At 47.6% G+C, this 16,599-nt stretch overlaps 1 protein-coding gene across 2 annotated transcripts in view; it reads left to right on the top strand.

Moving 5' to 3' along the window:
• The window catches only part of Mboat2 (membrane bound glycerophospholipid O-acyltransferase 2), a 123,233-nt gene that overhangs the window by 103,077 nt on the left and 3,557 nt on the right, over positions 1-16,599 (top strand). For both annotated transcript variants that reach the window (XM_085690835.2, XM_085690834.2), the window contains 7 exons: positions 27-81; positions 8,168-8,351; positions 9,775-9,967; positions 11,042-11,145; positions 12,685-12,749; positions 13,701-13,833; positions 15,927-16,078. In XM_085690835.2, coding sequence (XP_085546961.1) covers positions 27-81; positions 8,168-8,351; positions 9,775-9,967; positions 11,042-11,145; positions 12,685-12,749; positions 13,701-13,833; positions 15,927-16,078 — 886 coding nt within the window. The remainder of the gene's footprint in view (positions 1-26; positions 82-8,167; positions 8,352-9,774; positions 9,968-11,041; positions 11,146-12,684; positions 12,750-13,700; positions 13,834-15,926; positions 16,079-16,599) is intronic.

Here is a 16,599-nt window from a genome sequence, read left to right as displayed (position 1 = left end):
CATAGGTGTTTCTTTTTGACCCTCAGGGATGTTTCGGAAGGATGAAGAACTGACCCCATCGCAGAGGGACTTAGCCGTGAGGTATGTGTCTTTAGATCTTCTGTGGCTTGTGCTATGGCCCGGCGTCTTTCCTCTGCACTGCTGCAGGCTGCCAAGTTGTGTTGGGCTGGGCTGGGCTGGCAGTTTCCCTGGGGCTCCCCTTAAGTTCATCCCTGTGCCTCTGTACCATGTGTGCCTCTTGGGAACCGTGTGGGGCCTCCAGGGCTCCCCCTAAGTCCATGCCTGTGCCTCTGTGCCATGTGTGCCTCCTGTGAGCCATGTGAGGCCACCAGTGTCGTGTCTGTGGGACTCTCAAAGACAGATGGTTTGTCCGCAGTTGTGGGGATTGCTGCTAATATTAGCGCCACTCATGGGGCAGTGACCTGATAGCAGCGGTTGTGCACAGAGGTGCAGCACAGATGTTATTGATGACTATTTGAGGAATTCTTCAGTCATCGTCTTCCTTTGCTCTGCTTCCGAAGAGTGGTTTCAAGAGTGGCTTGATTTTTCTGGCCATGTCTTTTTTAATCTAACATAATTAAAGATGTAATATGCTTCTTTTACTTTTAAAGAAACTAATTCCTTTGCAGTAGGCTGTTTCTAAATACAGAATTAACAAATGCATGGCTGCTAGAACAGTGCTCCTCAACCTGTGGGTGGTGACCCCTTTGGATCAATTTGTAATAGTGAAAATGCATCCTGCGTATCAGATATTTCCATTACAACTCATAGCAATAGCAAAATTACAGTTATGAAGTAGCAACAAAAATAATTCTACGGTTGGGGGTCAGCACAACACGAGAAACTGTATTCAAGGGCCAAAGCGTTAGGAAGGTTGAGAACCTCTGCTCTTGAAGAAGGGGATGGTGCCCATGGTGGTGAACAGATAGGCACCACTGCCCACGTTTGTGTCCCCACCCCTAGTAATCATCGACACATCTTCTCTGGGCTCCTCGTCTTCTCTATGGCCAGTCTTCATACACAGCCATTGAATACACTTACCTGAGAAGTCATCGGGTTGGTTCTTGGCTTTTCCTTGGCCTTGGACTACCCCAGACACTGTCATATACAGTCATCAGCTCTGATTCTCCTGCCCTCTCAGGCAACCTCTGGGCAAATGGGCAATCCCAATTAACTTCAGTTCTCCACCCCTGAACAGTAGAGGAGGCCAAGTAGAAAGACGCTCCCTCTTGTTGGCTGGATTAATTTTGGTGTTTTTATTCTTATTTTTAACATCATAGTCCTTGGGCTGGAGCATTGGCTCAGCAGTTGCTGCTCTTGCAGAGGACCAGGTTGGTTCTGGAACCCAGATGGTGTCTTGACACTAACTGTGGCTCCAGTTCTAGGGGATTGACACCTCTTCTGACACATTCGGGTGCCTGGCACACACATGGTACATGTGTGTAAAGTAGTCATACATTAAATCCTTTTTTAAAAAAATTGTAGTTCTTCATATTGACAGCAAAGCAAATACATATCCTTAGCTCTCTCTCTCTGAAAAGATTTTAGATTCTTCTTTCTCCAGAATTCTAAAACTCTCTCCCCCATACTCATGATGAAAAGCTACATTTCTTTTCCTTTTTCTTCAGTAATGGAAAGTTCCTTATTAAGGCATCTTCCCCTTTTACATCCACACAGCCCATGGGTTACTTTGTGTAACCTGACTGGCCTGCCTGCATCCTAACCTTCAGAACAGCCCAGGTGAACTATAGACCAGGATGTCACCAGGGCAGGCTCATTATAGCGGGACAAGTAAGAGGACAACAAAAACTTCCTGAGGCCACCTACTGGGAATCACTACATAGGGCAGCTGTGCCCTGGGTCCCGCACTCTATGTCATAACATCCACCAGACTCCCTAACTGCCCGTAGTTCAGTGTAGGGCTGCTGGCTTCTCACTTCTGACCTTAATCAGGTTCATTTTTTTTTCTTCCTCTGGGTCATCATCAACCTTTCAGGAAGAGGATTGTATTGTCATGCAGTCCCTTCTCTTCACCACCCTCGTGTCCGTTCGTCCGTCCGTCCGTCTGTCATTCCTCTTCTCCACAGTAGCTCCATTGCCGGGCTCTACTTCCCCCTTCCTCCCCTGCTGCCTGTGGTCAGATGTATGTTCCCTTTCTCGGTTGCCCTTCGTCTTTAGCCTTGTTGGCATGGCGATCAATCACAGTGGGGTAGCATCACTGGTCCAGCTGACAGCTCCTCACTGGATTCCTGAACATCACATCCTCTTGTTTTTCTTTCTCTCTGCTCTCTTGCTCAACTCTATGCCCCTTTCCTGTCTGGCTCACTGTTGCTGTACCCCAGAACTCAGACCTGAACTTCTCAGCTTTCCCCAGGTGCTTCACACCACCAGCTACACCTTCCTACTCAGCCCCCGCTTCATCTCCAGCCTCCTGCCCCCAATCTTTTCAGTGTCCTCACTTGGATAGCAGTCAGTCTGTTCAAAATACAGCTCCTGATTTCTGTCTCCCCGCCACCACCACTACCATGTGTTTCTCTGCCACTGCCCCTTGCTGGCTAGTAGTATCACTTGCTCTTGGGAGTGCTGATGGGGAATGTAAGCAGATTTCATTTTCTTACTACAAGTCAGAAAACTTTCAGTCATCTCTAGTCTGGCTGCTTCTTGCCACCCGACTGTGCCAGCCTGTTCCTCCATAGGTCAGGAATGCACTTGATTTTCTCCTGCTCTCTGTAGCAGGCTTTCTAGGTGGGTCCAGTGATCCCCTGCCGTGTGTGTGTGTGTGTGTGTGTGTGTGTGTGTGTGTGTGTAAGCAAGTACACAAGCCAAAGCAGAACCTCAGTGTCTTCCTCTGTTGCTTTCCTGTAACATGAGGGCCTGCTAGTTGGGGTTTCTGTCCTGCCCTGGTCCCACAGTCGTTAGGTACCAAAGAATCACACAGAAGGTCTACATAAGTTATAAGACTGATTGGCCCATTAGCTCAGGTTTCCCATTAACTCTTATAACTTATATTAACCCATTATTCTTATCTATGTTAGCCACATACATGACTCAGTACCTTTTTCAGTGGGACAGGTCACATCTTCCTTCTTCAGTGTCTGGACAGAACTAGGGAAAAAGCTTCCTTCTTCCCAGAATACTCCTGTTCTCATTGCCCTGCCTCTACTTCCTGTCTGGTTGACCTACCTATACTTCCTGCCTGGCTACTGGCCAATCAGCGTTTATTTAAAACGCTGAATTTAAATTCAGTACAGAATTGTCCCGCACCACTTTCCACTGTGTTTTTTGTTTTGTTTTTATATCTTTTTTAAGACAGGGTTTCTTTGTGTAGCCGTGGCTTCCTGGATCTTGCTCTGTAAACCAGGCTGGCCTCAAACTTAGAGATCTGCCTGTCTCTGCCTCCTGAGTGCTGGGAGTAAAGGCGCGCTCCACCACCTCCCAGCTCTACCTTGTTTTTGAACCAGGGTCTCTCATTGTACCTGAAGCTCACTGTGTTGGCTATTCTGGCTGGCCAATAAGCTGCCAGGATCCTCTTCCATCCTTCCCTGCCCATCCCCCAATAATACTGTCTAGGGGTACAGGAATGGGCTCATCTTCTCACTCACTAAAGAATCAAAGGGTACGAAAACTTTGAAAGGCAAGCAAAGCCCAAGTTTATTCAAAGAGGATGATTTTATTAGCATTTAAAAGAGAAAACTTCAGGGCAGACAGCTGTCAGTCCTGGCAGTGCGCTCTCTCTCTCTCTCTCTCTCTCTCTCTCTCTCTCTCTCTCTCTGTGGTGTGTGTGTGTGTGTGTGTGTGTGTGTGTGTGTGTGTTTGTGTGTGTGTTTGGCAGAGGGGAGAGCAATGCCATTTGAATTAAGCGGCCATGGTGGTGAGGGGAATTCCAGAAAGAGTCTGAACCAGAAGAGGCTACTTAGTTCCGGCCGGCCTCTGAAAGAGAAGGGAAAAGGAAAAAGTTGAACTTTTATCAGAAAGCTGGATAGCTCCAACAGAATCTCCCGGTGGCTGGGGACAGGAATTCTGGGAGTGGAAAGTATGGTATCTAACTAAAGGGCTTCTCGTCTGCCTGGCTCTTTAGTGTGGCCTACGGTGAGCCTTCCTTCCTAGCATGGTGCCTTGTTCAGGTGATTGACTAGCCCAACTGGTTAACTCTCTGTTGGGTTTGGTAACTTGGAATGTCAGGTCTCTGCCCAGGCCAGAGATTTCATCCTTTTGACCAGGAGGAACCGGTTTTCCCTTTATGGGCCTTTATTGTTACTGTGTCATTGCCCCCTCTGAAGAGATAACCATAAAATCTTTTGGGAGAAGGGATAAAGTGGAGCTGATAACCCATTTCACCTTGGAAGTCGAATCAAGAGCTCCAGTTCCAATGCTGACCAGAGCAGTCATTTACCGGCTGGCCGGCGTTCTAGCCCCCATCACTGTGTGCAGCTCCAGGCAGAGCTGTTGGCTCCTGAGGAGCTGGGGAGCCTGGGCTTTCTTCCATCATGGCCAGAAACCTGCTGTGGAAATGCTGAGACCCAAGGTCGTTTCTGACTGTCTGCGGCCCTGCCCACCTTCTCATGTGGGTGCTGGAGACTTGAACGTAGACTTCTGTTGTACACAGCTTCACGTTTACCCGCTGAGCCATCTCCGTCTCCAGAGAACCTTGGAGTGGGCTTGGGATTGTTTTTAGTATTTTTTTTTTAACCTCTCCCCTGGTTAAAACCAAACAAACAACAAAATAATGCTCTCCTGTATAACTTCGACCACAGCATCCTTCTCTGAAAGAGCTTGGCATGCCACATCGTTGCCTCAGTTTACCTACTCCTCATCTTGTTCTGGGGTTTCTTTTTGTGAGTCAGGTTGAGTTCAGATTTGCCAACTCCAGCACCCCTCCCAGGACGAGTCGGATAGGTGTGTGCTGCCACAGCCAGCCGCTCCCTCTTCAACTTTAAATACCCACCTAAAATTCTAGCCCTCTGCCCTGCCCTGCTTTCTTCACACTGCGTATACTGTGTTTTTTTTTTTCTTCAGTCCTCTACCAACCCAAGTATAAGGTCCTAAGGCTGAGAGCTCTGTTTCCTAAATAGCCAGCAATTCTCGCCCCAGGAGACATTTGAGCACGCCTGGAGACGTTTCTGGTCGTCATAGCCCATAAGGACTGACAGCTAGTAGGTAAAGGGCAAACATCTTCCAGGTGCAGTAAAGAAATATTGACCTTCAGCTGGGAGAGGCTAAGCCTGCCCAACCTACCTAAGGTGGCACACATTTGATTTGATGTCAGTGGGTAGAGAAGAATCAGCAAATCTTTCACGTGGCAAGTAAAACAGGGGACTTAGGTAGTACCACTGTACCTATTCTGGCACCTCACACTGTTGGTTTGACAATCTAGCCAAAACTCTCTCAGTGAGTTTCATGACTGAGAAGAATCTTGTCTCGCGGGTGCCACCGTGTGAACCCAGCTCTTAGGACCTGCAGGCAGAGGGACCGCATGGTCAAAGTGTCATCCTCTGCTGTGCAGTGGAGTTTGCGTCAATCTTGCGACTTGTGACCCTTCTTCCATAAAAAAAAAAAAAAAAAAAAAAAAAAAAAAAAAAAAAAAAACCAAGCAAACAGAAATGAAACAGAGACGGAAAAAATAAGTTAGTTCCAGGCCAGCAGTTTACACCCGTGATCCCAGCCTCTAGGAGCCTGAAGGAAAAAGCCAACCAGAACCACAGAGTGAGACACTGAACTGCGCAGCAAGACTGTCTCAGACAACAGAAGTGGGCTGGGGAGATGGCTCGGCCCTGACGAGCTCCTACTGCTCCTGCAGAGGACCTGGGCTCACAGCTGCCTGTCACTCCAGTTCCAGAGGAGCTGACGCTCTCATCTGGCCTCCTCTGGTTCCTAAAAGCTGGTGGTCTACATTAGGTCATCACAGGCACGTGTGTGCACATGCGTACGTGCGTGAGCGCGCGCGCGCGCACACACACACACACACCCATGATAAACAAACAAATATTTCCTAAGGCCACATTGAAAAAAAATCCACATACACCATTACCACCCCAAAGAGAGAAAGAGGGAAGGAAGAAAAAGGTTAGAAAAAACAGATGGACTTTCCAATTAGAACAGGGAGTCCTGCGCTGATCTTTAGATCCCTTCTAAACAACGGCAATTCCTGGTATACCGGGAATACCCTCTTGCTTGCCCTCTTTGTCCACAGGCTGTTTTCCCAAGGAGACCACTCATGGTGTACAGAGCGGAAAGAGGTCCTCCAACCTGTCACTTGGGTTGTTGCTGTGCCCAGGTGTGGTGCTCTTCCATCTCCAGCAGCTGAGCTCCAGTGCCCGCTAATCAGCACCCCTGAGCCCTTTGGACAGGCTTTGAGGCAAAGGACTAGAACTGTTTTGACGCACCCTTGTCTCCTGTTTCCCTCGGGTCCATCAGCTGACCCCACAGGAGCATTGTCATCTGCCTGGTCTTCGTGGCTCCACTGTGTCCACACACTGGGCCAGAGTGGTGCGTTTGAAATGCGACCTTTAAAACCTAACTGTAGTTCTCCATCGCATTCAGAACGAGCCCACAGATTCTCCTATGGCTTGCAAGGCAGGCCCCGCGTCTAATCTCACTTAGCAGTCTTTCCTTCTGTCTGTGTCCACGTGACGTGTTCTCAGCCGAGCAATCACTGTGCCCTGACGTGTTCTCAGCCGAGCAATCACTGTGCCCATATCACTCCTGCTCCCGGGTCCCTCCTTGCCTGAGTTCGTACAGCTCTCACTTCTGTTTAGCTTCTGCCTAGCCGAGCTTCACCAAAGAGGCCTCTCTGACTTCTTAATGTAAAGAGACCCCCTTTCTTTTTGTGACACTTAGCTTCTCTGAAGATTACATATATTATTATAAAATTATATTTCTGCATATATATAATATCTATGCGCATATATCTTATGTTTATATGAAGTCTATTTTAGTCTGTGTTTTTCAACTGGAGTGTAAGCTTCATGCATGCGGGATTCCTTTTGCTGATTCCTCTGTCTAGAGACCCGGGATTCTGTTGTCCACATAATGGGTACACAGCATTTGTTGAATGAACAGGCAAGTAAGAAATGAGCGATGATTCCTTCTGCCCCATCGTGGTCATCTTAGGCTCTTTCGTTGTGAGAAACCTAAGTGAAAACCCTCTGTAATTGTGTCTGAAGATCTGTATGAAAGCCCCTACTGTTCTGTTTCATTTCTATAAGATGAATTTTAACAGAGAGCAACTTAGGGATGGGAGGGGCGTTATTTGGCCCATAATTCCAGATTGTAGTTCATTTTAGTTGCAATTTCTATTACTGTGATAAAATACCATGCCCAAAGCAATCAGGGAGGGAAGGGTTCGTTTTAGCTTACAACTGTCAGGTCATGCTCCATCGCTGAAGGATGCCAAGATAGGAACGCAAGGAAGGGCAGGAACCTGGTGACAGGAGCTGATGCACAGGTCATGAGGAGTGCTGCTTACTGACCTGCTCTTCGTGTTTTGTTCAGCCTGCTCACACACCAGGGGTAGTCCTGCTCATAGTGGACTACGTCCTCTCAGATCAATCGTTAGTTAAGAAAATATCCTCCTGGATTGTCAACAGGTCAGTTTCATGGAAGGGTGTCCTCACCTGTGGTTCCCTCTTCTCAGATAACTCTAGCTTGCCTGATGTCAACAAAAGGAAAATCAACCAGGGCCCAGGCCACTATAGCGGAGAAGTCACAGTGGCAGGGGCTTAAAGCTGCTAGTCCTATCATCCCACAGTAAAGGGCGGAGGGAAATAGATGCAGTGGTGCTCGCTCTCAGCCAGCTTCCTGCTGGGCTGCGTCATCCAGGACTCCCTTCCTAGGGTCCCCATGATGGTCTGGGTCTTCCTGCATAAACTAGCAATCAATGTGACCCCTCTCATAGGCCAGCGGGATCTACAAACTCTTTGTGGAGAGTCTCTTCCCAGGTGAGTGTAGACTGTGTCAAGTTGAAACTTTAAAACAAAGTGGTACACCTATCCAAAAGTACTGTTGAGAACTACCCTGTCCGCCTCCCAGATGCTTCATGAGAACTAAGGTGTCTTCTCATTTGGAAATGGTATAACTTACGTATAGTAAGTTATAGTAGTGAGCACATGACCGCCGTTCTGGTGTCACACCCGTGCCACACCTCACAAGTGTTGTCTTCTCATTGCAGGCGCATGCCGAGTCCCCTGGAGTATGTAAGTTATACCTGCAACTTCATGGGTATCCTGGCAGGCCCTCTCTGCTCTTACAAAGACTACATTACTTTCATTGAAGGCAGGCCATCCCACATGTCACAGTCCAGTGAGAACGGGAAAGAAGAGCAGCAACATGAAAGAGCAGACCCGTCTCCAAACGTAAGGGCGCGAGAGTCATCTGGAGCTCTGCGCTCTGTAGCTTGTGCTTGTCTCTCTGAAAGTCTAAAGTTTTCATTCATTGTCATTTCTCCGTTGATTAATTTCTTTTTTTCCCTTTCTTCCTGTGTGTGTTTGTGTGTGTGAGAGTGCCTATACATACATGTGTGCGTGTAAGAGTACATGTGACTTCACGCACGTGTGCGTGTGTGTGCACGTGAGTGCATGCATGTGTGTGTGCATATGCATGTGGTATGTTCTTAGGCATTGAATGCAGAGCTTTGTCAGGGCCTGTATTGTTAATATATTAAGGCAGATAATAATTCTGCCACTAGATTGCATCTCTTTCTTTTTTAAAAAAATTTATGTATCTGAGTGTGTACTGTGTATAGGTGGGAACCCACGGGGGTCAGAAGAAGGTATAGGATCCCCTGGAGCTGAAGTCACAGGCAGTTGTGAGCTGTCTGAGGTGGGTTCTGGGAACCGGACTCTGGTCCTCTGGGACAGCAGAACTAGTAACCACAGAGCACAGATATTTCTTTATAACTGTCTTTCAGGATAAACAGTTTTTATCCTCTACCTGGTTGTGATGTCTAGGAGAGGCAAAGTCATGGTTGAAGGACAAATGTAAGTAGCTCCGTAAGGGGCTGAAGAGATGGCTCGGTCGTTTAGAGCACTTGGTGCTCTTGCAGAACTCGGTGCCCAGCACCAACATGGTGGCTCACAACAATGCATAATAACTCCAGTTTCAGAGTACCTGATACTCTCTTCTGATCTCGGTGAGCACCAGGCACACACACAGTGCACATGCAAGTGTGCAGGTAAATATTTATACACATAAAACAAATAAATTTAAGCTTTTTTTTTTTAAAAGAAAGAAAACAAATTCCATAGTGAAAGTGATGCTGTCCAACGGTGGGTGTTACGTGGCGACCCCTCATGAACTTCTGTCCTCCTGCTCCACCCCTGGAAACGCTGGCGGTTCCTTTCCTGGCCGTGTTCTCTTCCTAACGATGCTAGTCAAAATCTTGCCAAAGTCTTGCTCATGGGTCTGGGGAGGTGGCTTAGTGCTCAAAGCACTTTCACAAGTGTGGGGACCATAGTCTGGATTCCTAGAACCCATGTAATGGTAGGGTGTCACTGCCTGGCTGTAATTCCATCCCTGGAAGGCAGACACAGGGCATCCCCAGAGCAAGCTGACTAGCAAGGTTAGTTGTGTCAGGGAGTGCTGGGTTTGTTTGAGAGACCCTGTCTTGGTGATTGAGGTTAATGAGGCTGGAAATATTCCTGTGAGGATCTGAAATGTCCAGGGCAAGGCGGCTCCTGATTTTTGATAATGAGCGCTAGGGTTTCTGTCTGGTGGCCAGTGCGTAAAACGTGCAAACAGAGTCCTATGCAGGTTGTGACTCTTGCCTACCCCTTCCAGGCAGCAGTGACCGAGAAGCTCCTAGTCTGTGGACTCTCATTACTATTTCACTTGACCGTCTCCAGCATGCTGCCCGTGGAGTACAACATCGACGAGCGCTTCCAGGCCACCGCGTCGTGGCCAGCCAGAGCCACCTATCTGTATGTCTCTCTTTTGGCTGCCAGACCTAAGTACTACTTTGCATGGACCTTAGGTAAGTAGCGTGTAGACTCGCTTCCATGCTGAAGTGTATCTTGTAGCTCTCAGGCAGTGTCCTGGGTCTTTGTTTGTTTGTTTGGTTTGGTTTGGTTTTTTTTTTTTTTTCTGTGACTATGCCTTATTGTCCCTGCTGGCCTCAAACTACTGAGTACAAGCAGTCCCCCTGCTTCAGCCTTGCTCTAGTAGTTGAACTCACAAGCATCCCACGGCTTCCAGCTCAAGAGTGCCCTCTTGAGGATGTATAGTTAAGGACCAAGTAGAACAGTCAGTCATTTTGCATAAGAAACAACCACCCCCCCACTCCACCCCCGTAGTTCATGAGCAAGGCCCATTTTGCTATAAGATAAAAGTCAATGGGCAGCTGAGGTCATAGCAGATACTTCTCTATTATTAGCGTTAGCCTGTTGTGTGCTAGATTCTGCGAGCTTGATTGAATATTCATGGCATAGTCCCCGTCTTCAGGGTACCTGAGTTTGGTTGCTTATAACCACCATTAACTCTGGCTCCAGGGGATCCAATGTCCTCCCCTGGCCTCCATGGACACCCGCGTACATGTAGCATGCACAAAGAGAGAAACACACACACACACACATAGGCATTTTAAAACTAGAATAAGCTGTGGACTGTGGTTGTATCTCACCAGGAAAGGGCTTGCCTAGAAGGTTCAAGACCCAGGGTTCAGTCTCTCCAATACTACTAAATCAAAAACCTATTTCTACTGTTTGAGAGTAAAACATTGTCCATGCCTCCTGGGAAAACAGTAGATGGGGGTGGAGCGATGGCTCAGCAGATGAGAGCATTTGTTGCTCTTGCAGAGGAGGTGGGTTCACTTTCCAGCCCCAATGTGGTGGCTCACAAACATCTGTAACTCCAGTTCCAGCAGATCTCACACCCTCTCTGGCCTCCAAGGGCACCAGGCATGTACATGGTACATACAACATGCATGGAGGCAAAACACCCAGACACATGAAAATAAAATAAATCTTTAAAAACAAAACATATGTGTGTGTGTATCCATATATATTCTCTATACAACGCAGTAACATTTTAATTCTTTACTTTGTGACAGCCGACGCCATTAACAACGCTGCAGGCTTTGGGTTCAGAGGGTACGACAGGAACGGAGTGGCTCGTTGGGACTTAATTTCCAATTTGAGAATTCAGCAAATAGAGGTTAGTAAACGATTAAGACACTAGTTATGTGACTGTTTAAACGCCCAGTTTGCTTTCCTCGGTTATGGTGTACCGTCCCGAGAGTGGCGCTCATGGGTATTGACCACAGAAACACCCAGACTTTTTTTTTTTTTGGATAGAATAAAGAGTTTATTTGGGCTTCCAGAAGGTTAGAGTCAATCATGGTGGAGTAGAACTGCAGGCACAGCGCAGAGAGTGAACTAGAAGTGGCCTGAGCTTTTAGACTGCATCAGGCCACCTCCCGTGACACGCTTCCTCTAACAGCAAACACCTCCTGAACCTCCCCTACAGCGCTGTCAGCTGGGAGCAAGCCTTCACATGCTCGAGACTAGATTATTACTTATTTCTATACAGAGATTCACAGCTGGGCAAGGTGCTGTGGGCAAGTGCCCGTCGAGTGCTCCCCTTTAAACTGGATCCTCCCACCACCCCTTCAGAGCTCATAGAGGAGATGGAAAGGATGTCAAAGGAGGAGGATCATGAAATATTACCCAGATTTTCACCCCATATTTACTAATGGGGGACACCCGGGAGGGTGCAGTGAATGAGACTGGTGACTTACGGGTCCTCAGGAAGTTGTAGAAAGTACTCAAAAGTAAGTTCTCACTTGGAAAGTTAAGCATAAGGTGTTTGTGAATCTGTAGTCTGTCGTAGGGCAAGGGGGGGTGGGAGATGATCAGGTGAGCCCTTGGAGGAAGAGTAGGGTGAGAAAAGGCAAGCTTTCACCGGCAGCATGCAAAGGTACCGGAGATGCTAGAGACGAAGAAGCCTCGCCAAACACAACCTCAGACACTCCCAGCACAGGACAGCTCACAGCCAGTTCTGACTCCAATCCCAGGGGATCCAGTGCTGCCTTCTGCCATCCAGAAGCACTACATGCACACGATACACAGACGCGCAGGCAAAATGCACATAAAATAAATAAATAAAAACGGAAGGGGAGAGGAAACAGGTGGTTGCTGAAGTAAGATGGAGGTGTTGGTATTTATTGATTCTTTAGCGTCATGCTGAGGGACTTCCCACCCCCCGTAGAGACCATTAGTTTTCCGTGTTTTCATGCTTATATGTAAAACCGGTAAGGTTTTTCCATACCTTGAGAATCAGGTGTCATCCTCCTGGGAACATGAGCCATCATCTTCTTGGGAATAAGTGAAATGAAGACAGAGAAGCCTTGTTTCCTCAAGGGAGGATATAGTGACCACTGCTAAACGCCCCCAGATGTTAATGCAATGGGAGCTTAGGAGCAACCCCCCTCCGTTATGATTTCATTAACAGTTCTGGAGGGAGGGGAGCACAGAGGGTAAGTGACATAGCTCTGTGGAGCTGTAGCCCTCCAATGTTCAGAAACTTTCGTGGAGGATGTTACTGTATTAGAACAGTGTTGAGGAAGGAACCAGTGCTGTGCCTTCATTACCAAATGATTTTTAGCTTTAATTTTGTAGAACACTAAATAAAGCATTATTATGTAGACTTACAAGCTTCATTATTTTGATGGCCAAAGGTCCCTTTGTTTTTCAGATGTCAACAAGTTTTAAGATGTTCCTCGACAACTGGAATATCCAGACAGCTCTTTGGCTCAAAAGGTATGTTCCTTAAAGAGTCACCCTTGGGCATGCTCTGGCATCAGGGACTTGGGGTTGAGCTTGCTGACTTGGCATTCTTCATTGTCTGTGTGTTGAATGCCATTGTGGTCTTGGTTTTACCCAAGGTATGCCATTAGCATCCAACAGAGCAAAGCACTATTCATCAAATCAGAGCTGCATAGAACTGAGTCACATACATCCCTGTGTTGGCGTCCCTTCATCCTGGTCCAGGCTCTGCGGATGTCTAGGGTAGCCAGTGTTCTCTGTAGCTACTGCTCTTATGTATTGGAGATTTGATATTAGAAACAAACACAGGCCGGTTGGCGGTGGTGCATGCCTTTAATCCCAACACTTGGGAGGTAGAGGCAGGCGGATCTCTTGAGTTCAAAGCCAGCCTGGTCTATAGAGCTAGTTCAAGGAAAACCTGTCTCGAAAACCCAACAAAACAAAAGTATATAACTTGCCCTGGATTTCTGGAACAGACTCAGCAGCTCTTTATATGTTGGGCCCGGGGCACACATGTGTAGGACCAAAAGACCCAGTCCCCACTCCATAGTCAGAACTCGAATATCCTTAAAATTATAACTGGAGGCTGCAGAGGTGGCTCAGCAGTTAGGAACTTTTGCTGCTCATGCAGAGGACCCGAATTGAACTCTCACTACCCACAAGGTGGTTCATAACTGTATATATGTGTATATATGTATGTGTGTATGTATGTATACATATGTATACACACACACACACACACACACACACACACATATATACCATATATATACCGGTGAGAAGGAGGCAAGAACAAAGTTTATGCTCCTAAGTGCCCAAGCTAGCTGCCCAAGAGAAATGCTATTTGCTTTCCCGGCTTCCCTAACAGTGTCAGGTCAGGGAAGGACCCTGTGGGCTCTGGGGACTCAGCTCTGCTCACTCCTCTTGCCTCTCCATGATGTCTAGGGTGTGTTATGAACGAGCGACCTTCAGTCCAACAACCCAGACGTTCTTTCTCTCCGCCATTTGGCACGGGGTCTACCCAGGATACTATCTGACGTTCCTAACGGGAACGTTAATGACATTAGCAGCGCGGGCTGTAAGTATCACATTTTGTTTTATAATTCAATGAGCGGATCTTTGTTTCTTTGGCTGTGATCAGCATCATCTGCCCAGGAAAAGAGTTAGATGTGTGACTGTCCTTGGAAACAAGTGTTCACTGCGTGCCTCGACGCTTGCTATGTACCAGGAGAAGCTGTGCACCTAGCACGCGGGAAGCGCTTAAAGCACGTCATATGGCTTATGACATTTTCTGAATGAGGGAGAAAACAAAGATGGCTAGGATGGCTAGGTCTGAGCCTGTTGGTGGCTACACACGCCTTTAATCCCATCACTTGGGAGGCAGAGGCAGGTGGATCTCTGTGAGTCTGAGGCCAACCCAGTCTACAGACTGAGTTCTAGAACAGCCAAGGCTGTTAAACAGTGGAAAGTCTGTTCTTCTCAAACCTTCCTGTTTCCTGTGGGTTGTAACCCTGGAGTCTTCTCTCGGTTCAGAGTGGCGTGTGACCACTCCTAGAGATGGGGTAGGTGGTTCCCAGTGGGAGACTCTGGATGTGGCGCCATCCTGCAGAGTACTTGCTGAGGGAGAACCTGGAACAGTTTGGGGGCAACAATTGAGACAGCTTCACACTATGGGGAAAGAAAGGAGGACAAATCGGTGTAAGTATTTGAAAGTTAACTAGAGGGAAGTAATGTGTCAAAAAGTATGTTTTAGCAAGCTCGTTCTAGTGCCTTGTGGGTAAAATGGCTTCCTCTAAGAAGTCAGCAGATGCTCATTTTGCTGTACCCGAGGGAGTAGCAGGAAAGAGTAGCACAGGGCTGTGAACATTCTGGTAGTCAATACTAACTGGAGCGAAGTGGGGAAAAAGATTGTGTCTTAGGCATGGGACACGGCACTGGGAAAGTTCAAAAGCCGTGGTGTGCTTTGGAAATTAGAGCAGAGAGTTCCTGGGTGTGTGAATAGCAGATAGTTCTAGATAGGCGCAAGGAGGAAAGGAGGCAGGCCGTGGTATCTCCTCACCAGCCCAGAAGCTCGGAACTCTTCCACCCCTAGCATCAGGGAGTTAGGAGAGGTGTGGTTTCTGTTTTGTTTTCTTGGGGTGCTGAAGAGTGTACCTTGGGCCCCGCAATACAGAAAAGCACTGTAGCACTGGCCTACATCCCCAGCCAGCTAAGGTTTGGAACGCCAGGGTGGAATGGTGCAGTCATGCTGGAGGAGGTGGACTCGGGAACAGGCAGAATGGATAGAGAGAGCAAGGCAAGAGGTTATAAGACCAGGATTGGGTTTGAGACACTGAGAAGTGTACCCGTTCGTGACCTCAGTCTGAGGATCCCATCTGGCTTGATTGTGTCCAAGGCCATGCTTCACCTGTGGAGATGTTATGACACCTGAGACATACAGAAGAAAAAAAGTGAGGCGTACGGTAGAAGTGGGAAATCTTGTTTGATTAGGTTTATACATTTCAAAAGCACAACATTGGACTGTTTTGAACTGTTTAGTAAGAAGCTGGGAACGTGGCTGGATGTGCTTGCCTAGAATGCACAAGTCTCCAACCCCGCAGCCAACAAACAAACAACAAACCTTTTTGAGAAGACCTTCTCAGGTTTCATCAGCGAGCGTGTGTGCGGTCTCTGTTTCTGGGCCTGCTTTCTGATGAGAATGGAGCATACAGATCCTTCTGGTCTTGCACACACTCAGAGACTCAACAAGAGTACAGCTGCCTCATTCACCTAATAAGAGGAGAAACTGGAGACCCAGCGGAGGCACGCATGGTCTCTGATTTAGCCAGCACTACTTAAAGAACTCTGTCTGTGTCCTTCGGTAACTCTCTTAGGAAGCTTCACTTTAAATAAGTTCATAGCCACAGAGCACTCCTCCAGGCCCTCTGCACAGCCCACCATTTGCTCACTCCTCTCCACTAACCACACACACACACACACACACACACACACACACACACACTACTGCTGTTGGGAGCGACTTGCCCTGGCGGTAGTAGCAGTTCAAACTCAGGCACCAGTCTGAGAGTGTTACTCTACAGGCTTGGAACAGTGGCTGTCACCAGTGAATCCTCTGTGTAATGTTTATCTAAAGACGTAGCCAATGTTTTTTGTGTCTTTCTTTCTTTCCAGGTAAGAAATAACTTTAGACATTATTTCGTCGAACCCCCTCAACTTAAGTTGTTTTATGACATCGTAACGTGGGCAGCAACACAAATAACAATCAGTTACACGGTGGTGCCGTTTGTGCTTCTCTCTATAAAACCATCGTTCACGTTTTACAGGTAAGTGTTACCGTTCGGCTGTGTGCCCAAAGAAAGTTCTGTACTAATTGAATCGAATAACAGAAATTGTCTTAGTCAGGGTTTCTATGGCTGTGACAAAACACTGTGACCAAAGAGCAAGCTGGGGAGGAAAGGGTTCACTGTTCATCATCAAAGGAAGTCAGACAGGAACTCAAATAGGAAAGAAATCTGGAGGCAGGAACTGATGCAGAGGCCATGGAGGGGAGCTGCTTACTGACTTGCTCCTCCTGACTTTCTCAGCCTGCTTTCTTATAGCACCCAGGGCCAGCAGACTAAGGATGGCATCACCAACTGTGGGCTGTGCCTTCCCCTCCTGTCTCCTCCCCTCCCCTCCCCCTACCCTACTGATCACTGCCCTCCCCTATTGAGAGAAAATGCCTTACAGCTGGATCCCATGAAGGCATTCCCTCAACTGAGGTTGCTTCCTCTCTGGTGACACAAAACCAGCCAGTACAGAAATAGACATTACAGCCTCATTTCTGCCATTAAGTACCTTATCA

The sequence above is a fragment of the Myodes glareolus genome, chromosome 6 (genome assembly GCF_982192425.1).
Source record: "Myodes glareolus chromosome 6, mMyoGla1.1, whole genome shotgun sequence".
Taxonomy (NCBI): Eukaryota; Metazoa; Chordata; class Mammalia; order Rodentia; family Cricetidae; genus Myodes; species Myodes glareolus.
This window is presented reverse-complemented; position numbering and strand designations above follow the sequence as displayed.